The sequence below is a fragment of the Sciurus carolinensis genome, chromosome 3 (assembly GCF_902686445.1).
Source record: "Sciurus carolinensis chromosome 3, mSciCar1.2, whole genome shotgun sequence".
In the NCBI taxonomy this organism is placed as follows: domain Eukaryota; kingdom Metazoa; phylum Chordata; class Mammalia; order Rodentia; family Sciuridae; genus Sciurus; species Sciurus carolinensis.
This window is the reverse complement of record NC_062215.1, coordinates 62,742,526-62,765,028: the sequence shown is the minus strand read 5'-3', so window position 1 is coordinate 62,765,028 and position 22,503 is coordinate 62,742,526. Positions and strand designations below refer to the sequence as shown.

The 22,503-nt window shown below is 49.2% G+C and overlaps 1 protein-coding gene across 4 annotated transcripts in view; it reads left to right on the top strand.

Moving 5' to 3' along the window:
• Window positions 1-22,503, top strand: part of Abr (ABR activator of RhoGEF and GTPase) — a 190,605-nt gene that overhangs the window by 105,795 nt on the left and 62,307 nt on the right. For 3 of the 4 annotated variants that reach the window (XM_047547660.1, XM_047547661.1, XM_047547662.1), the window contains exons 3-5: window positions 8,728-8,826; window positions 15,489-15,674; window positions 21,512-21,619. In XM_047547660.1, coding sequence (XP_047403616.1) covers window positions 8,728-8,826; window positions 15,489-15,674; window positions 21,512-21,619 — 393 coding nt within the window. Of the gene's footprint in view, window positions 1-290; window positions 1,154-8,727; window positions 8,827-15,488; window positions 15,675-21,511; window positions 21,620-22,503 lie in introns of those variants that run through there. The other variant, XM_047547664.1, reaches the window with a different exon arrangement.

Genomic DNA, 22,503 nt, shown 5'->3' with positions numbered 1-22,503 from the left:
TAGGGATGGCAACAGTGGTTTCTCACCAGGCCTGGGCCTCCCCTCCGCTTAGGCGTTGGAGCCTGAGGCCGAGGTGCGAAGGGGGCTCTGGCTTATGAGAGTCCCACGGTGACCGGTGGTGACCAGGTGGAGGGGGGACGGCTGTGCGAGAAAGCTACTCTCCTGCTTCCCCCTGCCTGCCGGCTCTAGCGAGAAGTTGTAAATAAAGCCTGTCTCTGGGAAGCAGACCTCCCCCTGCGCCCGCCCGGCCTGTCTGCGGCCTCCTCCCTCCCTCCTCCTCCGCACCAGAAGCCTCCGCCAGCCGCTTGCCCGGTGACCACAGAGGGAACGAACGGCTCCACCTCGCAAGTCAAGACGTGCATTTCCTGTGTATTCAGAGCAAACGCGAGCCTCCGAGTCCAGAAAGGGCGGGCTTTGTGGGGCCGGGGACGCGGCGGCGGGGCGCCGGGACGGAACCCGGGCAGCGGGCGGCCGGGGCGAGCGGAGCGCGAGGACTGAGCGGCGTCTGGGGCCCCGCCTGCGCGGGACCTGTGCGCTAGCCAGGAAGGGCCGCGGAGGGCGCCTGCAGCTGCGCCGCCCGCCTCTCGACAGTCCGGGTGACAATCCTGAAACGCCGGCGGAGGCCGAGCTCAGCGCGAGAGGCGGCCGGCCCGTGGCCGGCAGGGGCTGCCCGAAGGCCAGGCTTCCCCTTTCGCAGGGTGGGGACGCGCGGGAGGCGGGCCCGCAGCCCTGCGCGCAGGAGGGCTGGAAAGCGGCCGCAGGAAAAGGTTCATAATGGAGCCTTTCATCGGGAGCCGGTGGCCAGGTGCCAGGACTGACTCCGGGGAGGCCAGCATGCTGGTGTAGGCCTGCCCCGCGCTCTTCCCCTCCCGCCCGCCCGCCTGCCTGCCTGCCTGCCTGCCTGCCTGCCTCTCTCCCGGCGGCGGCCGCGGCTGCTGCTGCTGCTGCTGCTGCTGTTGCTGTTGCTGTTGCTGCGTGGACCCTGCTTCCTGTTTGCCCTCCGCGGGCTCCGGCTGCCATGGAAGAGGAAGAGGAGGCAATAGGCTTTTTGGACAAGGTTCTGGAAGATGAAGATGTATTTCTCCTGGAGGAGTGTGAGCTGGGAACCCCGACCAGCCCCGGCTCAGGGTCCCCCTTCTTGATGGCTGTGAAGGTGGGAATGTGACACGCCCTAGATGCTTGTCGGGGAGGGGGCAGGGCTGGCAGCTCTCGACTGCCGCCAAAGCCGTGTGCGGGCAGAAATGGCTGGTGTGTGCACAAGCCTCATGGCTAAGTGGAAGCACCTCACTCAGTGTGAGAGGGGCTGGCGCATGCCTGGGAGGGGAACCGAGGGCTGTGCTCTCCTGGCAGCTGTTCCTGGGGGAGAGGTTTCGTGCTTGCCCCCACTGCACCAGTTGTCCTTAGGGGCAGTGACTGTGGGCATTCCTCTCCCCCAGCTGTGCTGGGGGCTCTTTCTGGCCGTGACATGAGTCACTTGGTGGGCTGTCAGTGGTATGAGCCTGCTTCCCCCAGAGGAGATGGCTGACTTGAAACCGGTGGGCAATAATTCATTGTTTCCATGGCAACCGGAGGATAAGGGCACTCAAGAAGTGCAGGCTAAGGAAGCCACCCCTTTTCCTAGTGAGGATACTGGGGACTTGGTGTCTTGACTGAGGCAAGAGAGCAGTTGCAGAGGTCAAGAGCCAGAGGTCACTGGGCTTCCTTGAAGGAAAATAATTGAATCAGCTGAAGAGGTGGAGGTAACAACTGCCTTTGAGACACCAGCCAGATAGGTAGGTGCTTTTCCCAAAGTTGGCATACGCAAGAAACATCTGCTGGACCAGCCCACCCACTCCAGTGTTTCAGAGTTCTCTACAGCCCTGCACCTGGAGGCAGAGCTGGAGGGGAATGGTTACACCAACCCCCTGGCCTTCCTCCCCCTCCGGAGGGCATGCACCCCCCGGAACACCAGCTCTGCCCTGGTCTGGCATGACACACCATGCTGGGTTTTCTTTTACCTGGACCCACCTCTAAGAGCTCTACCTCAGCTGTTTCTCAGCTCCCCTCTTCTGTGGCTAGAAGGAAGGGCCCTCCAGGACTGTGGCAGAGTTTGCACACTGCGAAGCCAGGCTGCCTAACAGCAGGTGGGCCCCTAGAGGGCGTAGTGCACAGAGCTTTGCTGGGGGTAGGAGGCTGTCTCTGATCCTCTCTGAGCCTTCCCTCACCATCAGATGAGAATCTCAGCCCTGCCCCGCCCACACTACAGCGTGACTCCCAGGAGCTAATGGAGGCAGAAATAGCCTGCAGACTCAGGGTAGGTAGATGGCTGATGTGTGGAGTCTGGGTGGAGCAGTGACTGCAGAGGAGCTGCAATGGGAGGCTGGCCGGGGCTGGCACCCAACCCCTGTGCTTTGATCTGGTGCTGACTTGGAGCACTGGGGGTAAGTCACATGGAGGCCTCTGCAGACTTAGTGTCTGACCAGTCTCCCCACCAGGAACAGGATGGGGGGAAGTCTGAGAATCAAGAGTGCCTGCTGGGAACTTAGCAATGTGTGGGATGGGAGGTTCAGTGGGGTTCCTAAGGGACTTTTCCGAGAAGTCCTCCCCAGCACAGATGTAATCCCGCACAGATGTAATCCCACTCATATGCTACCCCCTGCACCCACCCTTTTCCTGGGTTCTGGCTTATACATCAGTCTTAGTTGATGTTTTACACTGTTCAGAACTCTAGATATCTACCTCCTCAGTTATGTCCTATTCTCCTCAAGGGCAAGTACCATGTTATCCTCACTGCTGAACATGACGTGGAGCTTGGTGTGTGTGGCTGGTGCCAGTGAGAATTTGTGAAACCAGTGAGCCTCATTGAGACCTGCAAAGGGTGTACCTTGGCCTTGTTGCATCTGAGAGGTGTTCTCAGGAGGCGGTATGTGACTGACAAGGGGGCCCAGACACATATTACTCCTAAAATTGCCTCTCCTCCCAGGTCCCCTTGATGCCTAGATGGAGTTTTCTCCTCCTTTCCTGGAGTTGTCTCCATCACGGGAGCAGGGGTTCCTTCCTGAGTGCTGGGGAATTTCAGGCTCCCTGGCTCATCCTGAACACCTCTCCCAAGCCCTTCTTTTTCACCAGGCCTGACCTCAGGCAGGATGACAGGCAGGGTCTGTGAAGGGGGAAAGAAAACTCTTTAATTCATTCAACAAATGCAGTCAGGTTATGTTGTATTCAGAGCATCCCTCCAGGATGTGATGAGGTAAACAAGGCATTATCCTTCTCACAAAGAGCAGAGCAAGGGTTGGCAAGTGTTCAGGTGACAGAGAATGAGAACACAGTCAAGGTATGAGAGGTGTTCTTATAAAAGGGTATCAGATTCAGAGGCGACACCACTTCTGTTTGAGTCTGTGATAGACTGGGTGCATGTGTGCACTGTGAGTGTGCATGTGTGTTCCCAGTGTGTATGGCCAAGGGGCCTTTCTGGATGGTGCGCTCGTGTTGGGCTGCAGACGATCTTGGCTCACTCCTCCAAGGCAGCTGGTAGGAATCCAAGGCAATTCGCTCTTTGCTATTACTTTGCTTCAGGGGTACTTACCTTTAACAGTAGTTGTGTTGCTGAGCATGTGCTCAAATGCCAGTCCTATAAATCAATTCTGATTTTAGTGTAGTTTCCGAGATGCTTCATCTTCCTGGGGGACAGATGTGAAGCTGGCAATGGTTTTCTTCAGAGCTGTAACTGGAGTTTGCTGCATCTCAACCCAGATTTCCTTTTGAGGAGTTAATGATCTGGAAACTCATAATGCAGATACTGATAGCAACATCACCTCCCATCTGTAAAACGGTGTATACTTTCCCAAAATCTTTTCGTGCAGTTCTATTTAAAGGTTCATAGGGCTGGCGGGCGGGGACTTGTGGAAGCTGCTATTTCAAGGAACTCATTTGTCAGGAATAAAAGCCCTTTTATAGAGCACATTAACCCTTCAGGTGTTATTCTGTGCCAAGTTTTAATGGTTTGTGTGAAATGCCTGTGCTTCTGTTTCACCTGCCCAGGTCTCTCCTGCCTCTACATGCAGTAAGGGCCCTGCCTCTGTCCCCCATTGGGTGTTTCCTGCAGTGTGAGCCACATAGGTGCTGATTTGAGGGATGATTTTAGGTGGCACTTGGATATGTTTTTTTCATTTTAATTGTTAAGTATGTATTTTAATGTGTTATTTAAAAAAAAATCACTTGCATATCTTTCCTGTGATTTCAGCTCTAAGTCCTATGATAAGACTCTTCTTTTAAAAAGTCAGTTGTTGTGAAGAACAATACTAAGTGGTATGAGAGTATGGCAAAGCTGTAAAGTTGAGTTAGGAACAACTGCTTGGCCCCTATGGGTTCTGCCTAAAACTTTAGACACCAGCAGAGAGCCCAGAACATGAAGAGGGAACAGCTGGAAGTTGGTCTTTATCCTCCATCCCCTCTCCTCTTTGCTCTGAGTTCTGCCAAGGAAGTAGTTGAAAGAGACATGTAGCTCAGAGAGGGCCCAGCTGTCCTGAGGTTGATGCTTGGCTTGGTTTTAAGTCCCTGGGCATGTGCAGTACCTCTGACCCCAGTGGTATCTACTTTGAGCAGATCTGCTTGGTGCTCCTTGCAAGCTGATATGGGTCCTTGGGCCAAAGTCTGCTGTCTGCAATCTCAGTCTCTGGCTTTGAAGCACAACCAGAGAGTCAGCCCTGCCTGTTTAGTCCTTACTGTTGTCTTGGAGGAGATCGAGGCTCCTAGAGAGATTGTTTCTTGGTTTGGCCTAGAACCAAACCTTCAGAGGCTTTATTTAGCTCTGTGGAAGCCCAGGCCAGAGCTGACTAAGGTTTATTCGTAGATACTGCCCCTATCATAGTGACCTGATGTCCTTGATTTGGGAATCTCAAGCTGATAGACTTTCATCTGAATGAGCCCACCAGGGTTGTGTTTTGTGAGCTCTGGAGAGGAAGAGGGGACACTTGGAAGGGGGCTTTCCTATGCTGCGAACTGGTTAGCAGCATGGCAGAGCCTATGCTCTGACCTCTTCAGAGGACTTGTCCAAGGGATTCTGCTATGTGGACCCTTCTGGAGAGCTTGTTGGGGACAGAAACTATTTCTTTCACCTTTGCGTTCCAGTGCCTGGCATGTCATAGAGAGGAGTGAGTGAATGTTGAGCCCTGGTGTTTTATGAGATAGGAATAACCCCAGAGGGACTGAAGAAATAGTTCTAATGTGGGGTGTAGAGAAAGCAAAGATGAAATAGGTCTTAGTTGGTAACTGAGCAATAGACCTGTTAGTAAAATGTACAGAATTTAATTTCACATCATTAAATTACCTAATGCCTCCACCCCATCCTAGCCAAAACTTCAGAGGGAATGTAGCCCAGAGTAGGGATTCTTCCCTGAGCTGTCCTCTCAAAACCAGCGTTCAGGATTAGATCATGAGGTGGGAGCCATGAAGAGAGGCTCTTGCTGACATGGCTGGCACAGGGTCTGAGGGGCCTTGCTGGTGCCAGGCTGAGGGCCTTTTTGGGGCTGGGATTGCCAATTACCTGGGGTCCTGGTCCAGCCAACTCTGCCGTTCAGCCCATAGTGTACCCCAGGGGATGTCCTTTAGAGGGTATTTGCCAAGGCCTCAGGCAAATCTTTGGTTGGCAGAGAGCAGGAAGGAAGTGGGGCATGGTGGGGGAGTGTGAGCCCCTTTGTGGAGGGGTCTGTCAGACTTGGATGGCAGTGGCCTTGGATCTGACCTCAAGGGGCTGAAGACCCTGCTCTAGACTCTGATCTTGTGCCTAAGTGTGTGCTGGAGGCTGTGCTGTCTCTGAGCAGCTGGCAGTTTGCTCTGTGTGCCTCAGGGAGATAATGGCAATACCTACCAGATTGTGAGATTGCAGCAAAAAGCATTTAGCACAGTGTCTCTGTAGCCATCAATAAAAAACTATTGTTCTTCTTAAAAGCTGGAGGTCCACACAAACTGCCACAAACTTAATGGCTTAAAACAAAATAGATTGTGTTCCTTATACAGGTCATAAAAAGGCTCAGCATATTTGCATTGCTTCTGGAAGCTCTAAGGAATGAATTCATTTCCTAGCCTTTTCTAGCTTTTAAAGACCCTCAACATTCCTTGATTCCCTGTCCCATCTTCTGTCTTCAAAGGTAGCAGTGTAAGCCAGGCATGGTGACACCCTTCTAATGCCAGAGACTCTAGAGGCTGAGGCAGGAGGATTGCAACTTTAAGGGTGGCCTTAGCAACTTCGTGAGATCCTGTCTGAAAATAAAAAATGAAAAGGGATGTAGTTCAGTGGTAGTACTTCAATCCCCAGGGGATTCAATCCTCAGAACCACCAAAAACAAGCAACAAACAACAAAATAAACCTAACGGTGTAGCATCTTCCAGACTCCCTCCTTCTCTTGTCACATTGTATTTTCTTTAACTCTGCCCCTTCTTCCTCCTCCTTATAAGGACCCCTCTGATTATAGAGGGCCTAGATAATCCAGGAACCCATCTCAAATTTAATCACATCTGCAAGATTACTTTTGTCATTAAAGTAATGTATTCACAGGTTTTAGGGATTAGGATGTGGACATCTCTGAGGAGTCATTGTTCTTTCTACCTGGGGGGTCAGATATCATTTTAGAGACTTTAGGGACAGTGGCCTCTACACAGATCTACCAGTTGGGTTGCTCGTGGGCAGCAAAGTGTTAATTAAGCCCCTCACCTGTGGGAAAGGCGGAAAGAATGGCTTGGGAAAACCTGTGAGGACACACTGGGGCACGTGTCCAGTTAGGAGAAAGTAGCTCTTGTCAGGGGTTTATGAGATTTCTGATGGTGTCGTGCTTTTCCCAGCTGACATCAGGGTATGCATTTGGTGCCCAGGAAGGATCTGTTTGAGATGACACACAAACGCCCAATGCTTGAAAAAGAAATAGGAGAGTGGGAATTCCTCAGAGCAGTGGAAACAAAGAATTGGTAGAACTGGGTTGGAATCCCAGCTCCACCACGTCCTGGCCACGTGACTGGGGTCCTTCCCTTCCCTCTTTGTAAACATAATTTATTTCCATTTGTATAATGAGAAAATACAGAATCCATTTCAGTAGGATTTTGAAGACTGAGAATGTGGAAAAGATGTGCAAGCCCCAGTAAATGTCAGGTGTGTCCCGTGGTGCTGCCCTCAGGGAAGAGAGGCCGAGAGGCAGGTGCTGCAAAGCTCAGAAGTTCCTGGGCAGGTAACAAGGTGCTGCAGGCTAGGGTGGTCCCGGGAGACTCGAGAAAGAGATAAGATGGCAGCTGTGTCTTTAAGGAGAGGTGTCATTTAGTCAGGAGAAGAATCGGGTGGGAGCAGCAATGGCAGGAACCAAAGTTCAGTGGATGGATGCTTCCAGCATGTTGGATAGATAGATCTCTGAACCATGGGGGACAGAGGAAGGGTAGGGAGACACACCAGGGCCACTGTAGGTGTTTAAAGGATATGCTGGACACACATCACAGATGGTGGTTGTATATTTATTTGTTTGCTATTGTCTTTCTCTCCTACTAGAGTATAAACCACACAAGAGCAGGGACTATTTGTCTGTTTATTTCCCATTGTACCTGTAGAGCCCAACAGACATTCATTAAAAACTTGTTGAATGAATAATAAATAAATGAACAAATAACCTAATCAAATTTTGCATTGTTCATATTAAGTTCTCAACAGGCATCAGACATCAGGTGGTATTCTTAGAAGACTGGTCTAGCTGCCCCAGGTGGATAGGAGGGAGGAGAGCTGGGTAGAGGTCAGTTAGAATCCAGGTGACTGAGTGGGCCTTGGGTTTCAACCACTGCAGAGGGGAGGAGAATCGAAGGGAAGACTTGATGTAAGATGTTGGCAAGGGATTTAGAAATGTGGCAGAGGGAAGGGAGAGAGGGGCCAGGAATGCCTTGTATGGATCCCAGATGATGAGAATAATTACAGATTTTTTCACTGAAGAAAAATTTGGGGGTGCCTAGTACAGGCACTGGGCCAGTTGATGGGTATTCAAGACTGATCTCCACCATAGAGGAGCAGGAATTCAGGAAGCAGAAGGAGTCTAGCTTGGGTCTGTGGCTTACACAACGAGGAAACGCTGAGGGGCTTCCACAGGTAAGCTGGAAGGGCCCTCTGTTGTGGAATCATCCCCCTGCGGGGTAGGAAGATCTCATCAGAAATGGCCACAAGGCTGGGGCTCATGTGCCCACTCCCATTCTCTCTACCCGTTTCTCCCAGTTTATATGTCACTTCCTCTGGGATCCTCTCTATGTCCCCCAGACTTAGATTGTGACCCTTGCTGTGCCCACCCATGTGATTATGCCCTGCCTCAGTCATGACTGATTTTCCATCATATGTGTCTTTAACCCCCCCTCCCCCATTAAACTGCCCACTAGACATGAGGGCAGGTCCTTGGTTGTCCTGCTTACTGTGACAAAGTTGGCTAAGGTGACAGATGGAAGGATGGATGGATGTACAACTGGACGGAGGGGTGGATGAATGGGTGGATAGCAAATAAGGAAAGGAAGAAAAACAATGGAAATAAAGCAAGATGTGAACAGGAATATGGGCGATTGGTTTTGCTTTTATATTTTTGTATTTTTCAAAATTTCTGTAATAACAACTGCCTCTTATTCTTGCGAAAGAGTTTGTTAAGAGAGAAAAACAAAACAAAACAAGGAAACAGTCTTTTTGGGGATTTTGGCCTCTTTCTCACAAGCTGTTGGATTTTGATTTGCTTTCTGCAGGTGGAGGCAGGGAAGGGCCTGGAGATGAGGAAGCTGGTTCTCTCTGGCTTCCTGGCCAGTGAAGAAATCTACATTAACCAGTTGGAAGCCCTCTTACTGGTGAGTATCTGCTCTGGGGCCTTCTTGTTCTACTGTTGGCCAATGTCATGCTCTAAAACTGCTTCTAGAATTGGAGAGGAAAGGGGACCTGCATATGTCCTAACCCTGTTACCCTGCTCTGGGAAGGACAAGAGGAAGAGCATAGGTCAGGGAGCCAAATACTCTCATTGCCCATGACCGTGGTGTTGGCATTGCTCTATCCAGGTGGGCACCTGGCCACCTTCCTCCATGCTGGCTCCTGGCATTCTCTACCAATCAATCAAGTTGAGACCTCTTTGTCATCTTCTGTCAAAGTCATTCCTTCTCCCTGGGAAAGTAGATGTCAGCACCATCCCAGAGACCCTGCGTCAGGAAATTCGAGGTGAAAGCTGTCTGTTATTTTGAGAAGCAGCACAACTCAGGCATTAGACCAACTTGAGTCCTCCAGAGTGATGCCTCCCAGGACCCTTTCCAAGATGGGGGCACTGTTGTGAGAATCAGTTTGGGAGGGCAACATGAAAATGTTTTCCAGAGATCAAACTTCTATGCAGATGTAAGGTGTTTGTGAGTGTGAAGAAAGTGCTTATTAGATGCGTCTGGATATTATGCAGAGTGATTGCAGCATATAAAGTTCTTTCCCCTGGGTGCTTTGCAGTCAAGGTACTATCAGAAAAAGGGAGTTAGAAATGTAAGTGTAGAAAATTAAAACTCCGTCTTACAGGTAAGACACACATTTGTGTATTTGCTATGATGTGAGATGATGTTCCTCAGTGTCCCAGAGATCTTTATTACCCGAGGAATGACTACAGAAGTGCGAAGATACTTCATGATACACTGGGCTGTTTGTGTTCACCCTGCCATTAATTGCAGGCATATTGCACCTCTTAGTGGGTAGTAGGTTGAACCAGCATTTTAAAACAAATGGAAAAAGAAAATATCAATGTGCATCACACACAGTAAGGATTAATACTATTGCAGGAACCCTTGGTTTGTTGCACATGTTTATCTGTATGTATGTATGGATGGATATATATGCATAAATAAGGCCACATTCTTTCTTATACATGTTGAAGATTTGAAACCACTGTCTTTGGAAAGCTATGCATGAGCCCTTGATCCTCTATTTCCTTCTATGAAGATGAAACTGCATTAGCACCCTCTTGTCCACTGAGGATGTGTTTCAAGACCTCCAATGAATGCCTGAAAGCTTGGATACTACTGAATCCTATATATATATTATTTTTTTTCTACATATATGCACCTGTGATAAAGTTTAATTTATAAATTAGACATAGCAAGAGATTAAGAATAATAATAGAATAATTATAGCAATATACTATAATAAAAAGCATGTGAATGTGGCCTCTCTCTCTTGAAGAGTCAAAACAAATATTGACATTTTCAGATATGGTTGACTGCAGGTGACTAAGACTGCAGATGTGCAGGGACTTCAGAAATACTGTTTACCTTCTTTCTCTTCCTGTGTTAGGTCGGGTCATCCTTTGGTACCTAGTACACTGCTGGGTACTGAAGACTCTCAACTCTTAGAAGGCAGACACACTACCAGTTAGACATATGTGAAGAACACCTTATACACTGGATTACCCCAAAAGAGGGCATGGTTGTCACTAACAGGGTGCCTCCCTGAAAGGAATCAGACTGCCTGGCTGTGGATCCTCTCTTCCTTCTTACTAGCTCTTGGCCTTCAGCAGGTGACTGAGTCTCTGTGCCTCCTTTTCTCCATCTATAAACCGGGTACACAAATAGTACTCTTTGTGGAGTTAATGAGGATGACATAAACTTGTACATACAGCTCTTAGAACAGAGCCTGAGCATCACATGACACTGTTATTGTCTCAGGTGCTGGCAGAGAAGACAGGTTAGGGCTTCTTCGTTCCTGTCGACAAGCCCTTTCCCTGAAGGAGGGGGAGGTGCCACCCTCTTCAGAGGCATGCCACTCAGATTCTATCCCGCCCTCTTCATTTGGGCAAAGATAACAGATTTAGGGGCCAAGAGCACTCCTCCTCCCTGCCCTGCCTTTCTAATAGCTTGTGCCCCAAAGGCAAAACTATGAGGCTAGGCACCCCACCCCACCCCAAACTTATTCATTCTGGGTTCCTTCTTGGTTCTTTCTTGAGCAGAGGCCAGAGGGAGTGAGGGAGAGTTGAGGTGGGAGGCCAGGTCTGTGGCTGGAGGGCTTAGAAAGAAGGGGAAGGACCCTCCACAGCCATAGGCTCAGAGGATAAATCTCAGAGATAAGGAGTCAAGCCCTCCCCCTTCTGTGAGCCAGGAGCCCTCCCCCCTCAGCTACTAGAGAGTTAAACCCTCTGTTCTTTGGTGTGGCCTCGCTCCTGGCTGGTTAGGGGGCCGGTTCCCTCAGCTCATGCTCCCCCTCCTGCCCCATTCCCACCACTCTGCTCCTACCTAATGTGTGTCTTTTTTCCGCTTAGCACTTCCTGGTATGCAAAGGGCTGGGCGTGTGTACCCAAGCCTGTACATAACACAGGACAACAGGGACGTCACATAAAGACCTCTGTTCCAGTCCCTGGGGTGCTGGCTGAGGTCATGCTTGGTAATTTTCTGGAACCCTGCTGGTTCCTGGTGGACTCTTTTTACAGACAAGGTCTGGGAACCTGGGCTGAGGTGGGAGGTAGAAAAGGAAGTAGAAAACCAAAACCAAATGCATTGTAATTCTGCATCTCCCAGGCTCTGGGCAGTGGCTGGGTTTCTGTGTATTGCCTGTTCCAGACCACAGGGTGCAGAGCTGCTTTCCATAGCACATCCCACCACTGGGCCAAGAAGTCCACAACCGTCTTCACTGGCCCTCCTTTCTTAGACTCTCATTCTGGCAATTTGCTTTGGAGTTCATAGTCCTGCTGCATCTTGGCTTTCTTATCTGTAAAACAGGTCAATGACATCTCCTCCCTGGGCTCTTGTGAGTAGGAGCCCAGGTGATAGGTTAGCAGACATGTCTGGCAGCCACTAGCACGCCTTCTGGGGTAGGAGGTGGAGGAAGTGGGCAGGTTTCTTTCCCCTGTTTCGAAAGGCCAATTGCTGGGGGACAAAGCAGACATGCCCAACCCTGTCTTCCTGAGAAGCACTCAGGAAGAAATGAAGAGCCAGGGTTGAGGTGGCCCAGGAGCTCTCTCTAAGAATTCTTCCCCAGGAAAATGGAGATCCAGTGTCCCACTCCTGTTCTCTGCAGCAGGATCTAGGAGGAGGGAGGAAGTAACTGGAATGCTAGCCCTGTGGCAGATTAGCAGTGCTGGGTCAAAGCTCAGAAAGGGTCGAGGGGAGCCCTTTGGCCCCTCCTGCCCCTGAGGCTTCACCACATAAAAATAACAGGCCTTAAGGACTTGACCAACCCTTCCCCATCCTACACATGAAATCAAGGGTAGAAGCAAAGGTCCTCAATCTTGTGCGAGAACCGTTTAATACCCCGGGTGCAGGCCGTCCATGTGACTGACCGCCATCGAGCTTCCTTTTCTTCCCCTTTTGTAGACTGAGTGGGAAGTTGAGGAGGAAGCAGAGTAGTTGTGCCTTGTCTTTGTATAGGCAGCAGATGAGCGTCTGCTTCCCTAGCAGCTTCTGAGAAATCTGATCCTTTTTGCATTCCTAGGACTGTCCCTGCCCTCCATTTCCTTTATTCCTTCTGCAGTAGGGATTGCACTGAGACAGGTCAAGGCTGAGTGGTTCTGGGACTCTGGCAACTTGGGCCCCTCCCCTGGATCCTGCATAGAGGTGAAAAGGATAAACATTGCACCCAAGGGCGAGCTCTGCATCCTTCTGCCTGGGTTTGGGAGAATGATTTGCCTTCTTCTGGTACCTTCTGTTTCCCTGCCTGTAAGCTTAACCAGCCCTCAGCCTCCAGCCCCTGACCTGCTCAGATCTTCCCAACCTCCAAGGCCCAGTTCTTGCCTGTCTCTTCTGTGAAGCCCCTGAGCTACTCTGTAACCACCTGGTTGATATTTACAGTCCAAGTTGGGTAATAGCCCTATCTTACTTTGTCTACTAAATTGTTTGATTTGTGTTGATCTGATTTACTCAAATATATTGCAGAGATGATGGATTGTAAAAAATAATCTGAACATTGGACCTCCATCACTCCCCTGCCTAAATCCCTCCAGGGAAAGCTGGGTCAGTGCATGATCCATTGCATCATCAAAGCTGTACTTCTTTCCAGGTGCAGTGGCACATGCCTGTAATCCCAGTGACTCAGGAGGCTAAGGCAGGAGGAAGTCAAGTTTGGGGCCAACCTCAGCAACTTAGCAAGATTCTATCCTAAAATAAAAAGGACTGGGGACATAGTTCAGTGGTAGAGCACCCTGGGTTCAATCCCAGTATCCGGGCCTGCATTCCTTGCCCTGCATGATCTGGCCCTGCCTGTGAGGCATCCAGTTCTGCCTTAAGCCCCTCTTTCCCCCTTACCCGCTGCATACGGGCTCACGGATATGTTCAGCTCCTGTTTTTCACTAAGTTCATTCCTACCTCAGGACCAGGCATTTGGGAAGTCTGTCTGCAATACTGGGCCCTCTTGCTTCCATTTCAGGGTAATGTCCCCTCTTGGAGAAGCTGTCCTTCATCATTCTGTCTCAGGAGGTCCCCTCCTTAGTCCCTTCAGTTTCTTCATTGCACTTACTGCTGTGCGTCATGAGATGTTCGATTTTTTACTTGTGTTTTGTCTGTCTACCCTACTAGGTGGGAAGCCCCATGGGGACAGGGATTGTGCATGTGTTATATACCACTGAATACCCCAGGCCTAGCCTCATCTTGGACATTATTTGTGGGGTGAATAGTAGTAACAGTAGCAGCCCCCACTTGCTGATTGGCATATACTAGATATTTCATGTAAAGCATGACTTTTGATCTTCCCATCAGTTCTCCTAAGAAAATAATACTATCCCAATTTTATAAATGAAACCACTGCTGATGCTAAGCCCAGAGTTGGCAAGTAACTTGCCCACAGCCATTAAGTGGCAGAGTTGGAACTCAAACCCACACTGCCTAGCTTGACCCAACTTGAACCCCATTCCCTTTCCCAGCAAGGACTCCATGCTGAGGGTCATTGGTTCTAGCACTGAGAGGGTCAGCAGAAAAAAGTCTGCTTTACTCTGCCTCCATCATTGTGTGTGGACTTTGTAAAGCCCAGAGGAAGAGGAAGCCCAAAGTCAGAGCGTTGTGTGGGTGTTTGAGTAGAGGAGACGTCCTTTTGTGGACAAGCTTGGGCTCTGCCATCATCAGAGGGAGGATGGAGTAAAGCCTGGCTGGAGGTCTGGCTGCTGTGATCAGCTCAAGCTGGTGGTCATGGCTCAGAGGGAGCCAGCCATGGCTGTGGCCACCCTCCGTGTAGGTGTTCCCACCCACAGCACTTTCAGCAGGGGAGTTGCCCCTTCGCTGCTAGAATGCTTCTCACTACCTTATCCCAGGAGGCAGTGTGGGGGCAGCTCTAATGAGCTCAAACCAGGCCCCTAACTTCTCCCCACTGCTCCTTGGTCTGCAGAGTAACTCAAACTAAGTCTGAGTCCCCTTTCCACACAGCCACCAGATAGAACATCACCCGTATCTGACTTAGTCTTCTCTCTTCCAGGGAAATGTACTCCCCCATGTCCTCTCCACACAGCGGGTTTCCAGACCCTATCCCCTGCAGGGCTTTTGTAGTACAGTCTGGGTATCTTTGGGGTTTTTCTGATTACAAAAGTAGTAGTTGTGCATTGTGGGTGATTTATTTATCCATTTTATTATTATTATTATTTTTTTCCACAACAGAATCTTGCTATTGCCCAGACTAGTCTTGAACTCCTGGACTCAAGTGATCCTCCTATCTCAGCTTCCTGAGTAGTTGGGACCACAGTTGTGTACCAGAGTGCCCAACTTTATCATAGGTGACTTAGAAAACACAGAGGATCACTCTGAAGAGAGCGTACCCAGGATCCATTATTCCAGGCAGTACTGCACAATGGTTCTGAGTTATCATCTGTCACCTCACCTCTCCACTTGCAGGCCCTGGCACATCTTGGTTTAGACACGCGGGGATGATAGATAGGTTTCATTTTCATGTCAACTGAGGCATAGAGAGAGAGTCTGAGAACACAGACAACCATGCTCAGTGGGAAAGATAATTATGATCGCTTAGCAATGTCTGCCACAGGTGTGGGAAGTAGGAGGGTGGCATGTAGCAACCTACTCCTCTCCCTGTGATAAGTGATGGGAAACTGAAACATCAGTGAATCTGAGCTGGTTGTGAGTCCTCAAGTCCTACAACTACATTTTTTTTTTCTTGAAAGGAAACAGCTAAGTAGTTGGGTTCCCAGGCAACCCTCCCTTCCATGGAAGTGTGACAAGAAAGCTTGCGACTCAGAGTATGAGACCATTGTGAGATGTAGATCCTGTGAAATTGATCTGCAAACCCATAGGGGCCATGAGCCGGATGCTGTGAGCTCAGATGGGGGTGGGGGGTGTGCTCTGACTTCTGGGCCACTTTCTGGCTGTCAGGTTCACCTTTGTTGCATATGGCTTGTTGGGGCCTGTGACAAGGGCTCCAAGGTACAAACCACGTTTCAGGTGGCCCTGTTGAGGCAGGACTTGGGCTGCACAAAGCACTAATCAGTGCCACAATCTGCGCTGGGCCGACACTCTGGTTTGTTCACCCCCACCCCCGCTGTTTCTTCCTCTTCCTCTCCCAGCCCATGAAACCCCTGAAGGCCACAGCCACCACATCCCAGCCTGTGCTCACCATCCAGCAGATTGAGACCATCTTCTACAAGATCCAGGACATCTACGAGATCCACAAGGAGTTTTATGACAACCTCTGCCCCAAGGTGCAACAGTGGGACAGCCAGGTCACCATGGGCCACCTCTTCCAGAAGCTGGTGAGTCTCCATGGAGGGAGCAACCCCATGCAGGGTCTTGGTGGGACTGCTAGTATATGGAGAAGGCCTTGGGAGAAGACTAACCAACCTGAGCCTTCTTAGCCTCCTGAAGGCCTGAGTCATCTCTGAGTCCTGGACACAAGGTTTATGGGGCATCTGGTCCTGGAACCTTGACTCCCTGGGAGTGTTTCCAGGGATAGTGGGAAGAGCCCCAGTGCTTCTGGGAGAGGACTGCTCCCCCTGCCCCTTTCTCTTTCCACGGGGGCTCCTCAAGCCAGTCCTGGAATGAAACCTCCCCTGCCAGTCTTTCAGTCCCCTGTCTCTCCATGGACAGAGAGGCATGTACCAGATCGGGGGACAAGGACTGCTCACCTGAGATCTTGAGGATTCACCACATCCCAGTGCTACCTGTGTAAAACTGAGCACTGGTGGAGACTTTACCAGCTAATGATCATCTGTGCAGGTCCCCAGAGCAGAAAGCACCGAGAACCCCACCCCACCCGCTGTTGCAGGGGAAGGAAGCGCATGAGTAGAATTCAGGTGCAGACTCTGTGGGGTGGTGCTCACAGAAGTCTTCTGGTTCCCAGGCCTTCAGTAACCCTCTCTCCTAGCTCTGCCTCTGCCTCTGCTGGAACACCCCCAGAGAGACCTGTGAAGCCTCCACCTGGCTCTCCATGGGCTGTCCCACCATCACTTCTGCAGCCCAGCAGGCAGAGAGGAGTCCGTGGCTCTTTGCTTGTTCCCTGGGTGTGAATGGTTGAGGGGTAGGGTGGAAGCAGTGCCCCCGTTTTTCCTCCCCTGCCCTGACACTAGCTGGTCACTCCTAGGGCCTCAAACTCGGCACGTTCCAAACTAGACTCACTAACTCTGAAGTCACCTGCTCTGCTTCCTGCCTTTATCTCAGTAGTGCCTTTAACTCATCCTGGGCACCTCTTCCTCCCCAGCCTACTTTTACCCTCTCCCTTCTCCCTCATCTCCATGTCCCATAGAGTCCACTTCTTTGATGTCCCTCACAGCTACTGACTTCTTTCCACCCCTCTGACACCCTTCCTCTTGACCACCCTTGACCTTCTCCTGGACCCTTGCCGTGGCCTCATGAGCGACCCTCACCTCCAGTCTGCTCTCCTCCCACTACCCACTACTGCTGGCAGCAGCAAAGATTCATCTGAACCCTAACCAGACCTTGATTCTTCTCTGCTCTGTCCCCCCAGTGACTCCCCGACAGTCACTAAAGGCCAGGTTCCAGGAAAGACTGTGAGACCCCTTGCTTGCTGACCCTCTGGCTGCTACCTCCCTCCCCTTTGTGCCCTCTGTGCCCTCTTACACAGGGCTTTTTGCTCTCAGCTCACACTGCAGACTTTTTCTGACTTCTGCAGACGTGTGGTTCCATCTAATTGAAATGTCTTTCCCTATCTTGTTGGCCTTTTGATCGCCTCCCAGCTTAAAAGTGTCTCCCTCAGAAAAGCTTTTCCCAGCCTCTGTGCTCATCCCTCGTGAGCACTTAGAACTGCCTGTCTCCCCAAAACCACAAGCTCTAGGAGGGCAGACACACTGTATTTCCTTCTCACCAGACCCCCAGAACCAGCCCAGCAGTCAGTACATGAATGAATGTGCCAAGACCTTGACCATTGGATTTGGGGAGGACTGGGGCTTGGAGGGAGACACCTGTGTCCTGATCGAGAGCCTTGCTCTTTAAGACCAGTAGCATTGTGGGGACAAGCACAACTTCTAGAGCCAGGTTACAGCCAAGTTTCAGTCCCAGCTCTGCCACAGATGATCCTGTGACTGGGCAACTTTACTTCTATATGACTCAACTTCCTTTTCTGTAAAATGGGGGTAATAACAGTATTTACCTCAGTGACTTGTTGCAAGAAATAAGTGAGTTAATACCTGAAAAGTGCTTGGAACAGGGCCTGGGAGGTTGTGAATTAGTAAATGTTCAGTGTTCAGCCATTATCATTACTACTGTGGTTATTATTATTACTGTTATTAGGAGTGGGCGCCCCAGAAGGCATCATTGTTTTTTTTTCTTTTTGTACTAGGAATTGAACCCAGGGGTGCTTAACACTGTGCCACATCCCCAGCCCTTTTTTATATTTTATTTGAGACAGGCCTCACTGAGTTGCTGAAACTGACTTTGAACTCATGATCCTCCTGCCTCAGCCTCCCAAGCCACTGAGATTACAGGCATGTGCCACCACACGTGACCTCTTTTTTATTTTTTGAGTCAGGGTCTTGCTAAGGTGCTGAGGCTGGCCTTGGACTTGCCATCCCTCCTGCATCAGTCTCCTGAGTCACTGGGATTATTGGCTTGCACCACTGTGCCCCATAGAAGGCATCATTTCAAGGGAATGTCATAATTCTGATTCTAGTGGCCCCAGATGTTTTCCCTGGTACAGGGATGGTGAACTTCAGTCATGCTTCTCTGGTCTCTGGAGTCTGAAGTAATTGACTTGAGGGAAAGCCTCTTCTCAGCCCTCATGAGGACAGAAGAGTGTAAACCAGTGGTGAGGGCCGAGTAGCCAGAGGACAGTGGAAAGGCTATCCCAATTCTCTTCATCACTTGGACCCAGCTGTCACCAGAGCCTCCTGTTCTGGTCTCAGCTCCACAGGCCCGGTTGTGAGTTTGATACCCACCCCCAGCATCATGAACTAATGCCTGAGACTTCTGGGGCTGTGGGGTTGGCAGGGCTTGGGTAGAGCTGGGGCAAGCTGGGCATCTGGAGGCAGTTTATGTCCAGCTAAAGTCTCTGGGTATTTGATTATTCATTACTGAGAGAAGGGAATTAGCATCTCTGCTGTTTGTTTTATGAGATCACTACAGTGCCAAGCTGCTGTTTCCAAGCAACCTCCACTTTCCAGTTAATGACCCTGGCACGCCAGACCTTGGGCCCTCCAGTGACTGGAGGTGGCAGTTTCCAGGATGGCCTGTGACCTCTGCACATGAACCTATACAAAAATGGCTCCTGCTTTTGGCTTAGTGGAGCATGCCAGCCCGGGCAGCCAGGCTGCATCCTTCTCATGGGAATGGGAGGCATGGAGAGCCTTTTCCTGGAAGACTTCAGTGATTTGCACTCTGCCTTAGGAAGCAGTCGTCTAGCACATCTAGACTACCAGGACTGCCCAGAAAGAACCCAAACTCCTCCTCTTCCTGCCCCTTCCCAGAAATGGTTGTTTTTGTTTGTTTGTTTGTTTGATTTTTAAGTCTAATCCCTGGGGGGTTGGAACCTACACTGCTCCGGCCTTGGCTCCTCCAGGCATCCCAGTTTTCACTGTCCCCTCTGGCTTCTCTGTCCCCCAGCTGCACCAACTTCCATAAAGGGCTTTATCTTTGCACTGGGAGGCTCTTGGCCCAGTTGATAGTGCACCCAACCCACCTGCCCAGCCTCTGGGTCCTTGAACTGCTCAAGATTCTTCAGGGAGCAGAGAAGGCCAGAATTGGACTCTGAGACAGCCACTTTTCCCAGCACCTTGGTGGAAAGTAGAAGCCTTTGATAAAGCCTGGCAGCAGCTGTACCCCCTTGCTACTAATTAAAAAAAAAAAAAAAGCATTTAAACCAGAAAATCTAGAGAATAACATAGCAGACAACTGTGTAGGCACCTCCCAGAATTAACAGATGTTAAACTTGGAAGATAAATACCAAAACTAACTTCCTATTTTCTCTCTCTCTCTCTCTTACTTTCCTTTCTCCCTTCCTTTCTTCTTTTTTCCTTCCTTCCTCCCTCCCTTCTTTCTTTCTTCTGGGGATGAACCGAGGGCCTCTGCCATTGAGCTACACTTCCAATCCCTGGCAAAACTTTACAATCGAAAATTAAAATATTGCACGTGACGGTGAAGTCTTCCCTTCCCTTCCCCTTCTCTCCTAAGGCAGCTGTCGATGTGCATTTGATGTGTACTTTATATACTGTAGTTTATATTTTTACTTCATATCTACATCTTTTTATGACATTACATGTACTTTAAAATTTTGCTTAAGTTTCTATATATGTCACATCTTGCAATTCACTCAGCATTTGCTTCAAAACACATTGGTGTTGCTACATATAAATCTAGTTCATTCATCTGAACTGCTGTGTCTATAGATTCCAGTATTTATGAGCATTTGTTTCTAACCCTTCTACTATCAGAAAGAAGAGAAAGGCAGCAAGTATCCTTATTTACATCTTGGATACACACATATGCAGGCTTTTCAAGAGTAGTGATATCCAACAGAAATAATTACAAGCCATATATATAATTTTAAATGTTCTAGTAATACCCCCCCCCCCAGCAGAGCTGGTGATTGAATCCAGGGCCTCACACATGCTAGGCAAACCTTCTAAAACTGAAATGCATTCCCAGCCCTAGTAACCACATTTTTAAAAAGTGAAAAGGAGGCTAGGAATGTAGCTCAGTGTCAGAGTGCTTGCCTAGCATGTGTGAGGCCCTGGATTCAATCACCAGCACCAAAATAAACAAATAAATGATGCCAGGTACCAGGCACACACATAAAAAGTACCCCCCACCAATAAAAAGAAGAAAGAAGTACACAGGTGAAATTAAATTATTTAAAATTTTTTGTAGTTGTAGATGGACGGCATGCGTTTATTTTATTTATTTTTATGTGGTGCTGAGGTTTGAACCCAGTACCTCACACACAAGAGGCAAGTGCTCTACCACTGGACCACACACAGCCCAACCCGCCCAGGTGAAGTTAATTTTAAGAATATATTTTATGTATTCCAACAGATCCAAATATTATTTCAACATCTAATTCATATTTTAAAATTGGCAAGGTAATTTACATCCTCTATTATGTACTGAACCTTGGGAATCCAGTGTAGATTTTACACATACAGTACATCTCCATTTGCACTGGCCACATTGCTAGCATTCAGTAGCCACATGTAGCTCATGGCCACTGTGTAGGGCAGCATAGTGAGAAGCATAGTACTGTTGTTTCTATTAGAAGTGAATTTGCTACATGGTAGGCTGAACTTGAGCCTATTGTCAGCTTTATTAATTATTGACAAATTTCTCCCCAAATAATTGTACTAACCTATACCTACAGACAGTCTATAAGAGTTCACATTTCCCCACATTCTTGCCAACCCTTGATAGCATCAAATTTTTAAATTTCAACCCTTCTGACCAGTATGCAATAGTATGTCATTGTAGCTTTAGTTTGAATTTCCATCTTTTAGAGAAAATATGTATGTGCAGCCCAGGGAAGACTTCCCATAAATATTTGAGGAATCAAATTAGTGAACCTTCGTTTCTCCTTTTACAGAAAGGAGTGATGGGATTTGTCCTGCTCCCCAGAGGAGGCAAGGCTCTTTGTAGTCACAAGTCAGGGGAAGTTTTGGGTTAAGGGATGGGAACCTGAGGGCCCCTTTAAATGCTGTGCCCCACACTCAGTATGGGAAATGGGGAACTGAGCAGACCATATTATCCACCCCATTCCCCTGTCTCCCTGTGCTCCTGCGAATTACAGTTTGTGAAAGACGAAGAGGCATTAAGGGACTTGCCTGGGATGGTGCTAAAGAAAGCTAAATGTTATGATGAGTTGAATTTCTGGCCTGCCAACAAAGCCTCTGCCCTGTTCTCCTCCCCCTAAGTACCCTCTTATTAACCTTATTGGCTGAGTCCGTTTCCATGGAAACTGTCAAGTTCAAAGGATACTGTAATATGTTCATCCTGCCAGGCCTCCCATTCCCAGCGAGCCCTTTGGAGCTGAGTTAGAGGTTCTGAGTGCTAAGGGAGCTCCAGGAGCTCTGGTTAAGCTTTCATCCATTCATTAATCCTCCCCCAGCCCACTCCCACCCTCCTCTCTGTCCATTCTGTCTTTTCTGTGCAGGCCAGCCAGCTTGGAGTATACAAAGCATTTGTGGATAACTATAAAGTCGCTCTGGAGACAGCGGAGAAGTGCAGCCAGTCCAACAACCAGTTCCAGAAGATCTCAGAGGTAGGAAGCTCCCCACACAGCCTTTCCAACAACCCCAGGCAGCTCGGAGCCTTCCAGCCTTTGCCTGTCTCCTCCCTTGTTCACCAGTCAGGGAAGCCGTTCCCCTCATGGGTAACACTTATCCTGATATTTGCTTTTTGACACCTGACATTTTTCCTCTTAATATAAGAATATCGATTGGTTTGATTTTTTTTTAATCCCATTTCAGGTTAGAGAGAGGAACAGAGAAGGCAAAACATAAAAAGCAGTATTATCCTATATAGTGGTGACCTTGGGCAAGTCACGTCCCTTCTCTTGACCTTTGTTTCTTCTCCTATAGAATGAGCTGTTTGGACTTGTCCAACTCGTCTCAAACTTGCTGGAGCATTGTTCAAAATGCAGATCTCCAGGCACTTTTCCTGCAGCTTCTAATTTCAGAAGTCTTGGGGTGCAGCTCTGCAGTCTACACTCTAACAAGCTCCTGGGTAATTTTTTACTACCAGGAAGATTTGAGACTAGAAGCATGGCATTGCCTGCCATCAGCACTTCTATCCAGAAAGTAGCAAGAAGGGGATCGTACTTTAGGATCCTTCAGCCTGCAGCCCAGTTCATTCTTTATTCAAAACGACCCTAGAGACACCTCTCAAGTCAGGGCAAGGAAACCTCTGTTTCTGGGGAGAGAGCATACTTTCGTAGTTTTGGAAGTCCTGCCAGAAAGTCCTTCTGGTTCCTTTGCTTTCCCTGTCTCACCTCTGATGCCAAAAAAGTTGGTGAGACATGGGATAGTTTTCCTGAAACTACTGGGGTTAAGGGTTATGCCCAAGTTTGGAATCAACATAGAGGCTGCACAAGAGTTGGACAGATAGAGATGAAAGTGTCAACTTGATTATTAGAAAAAAACAGAT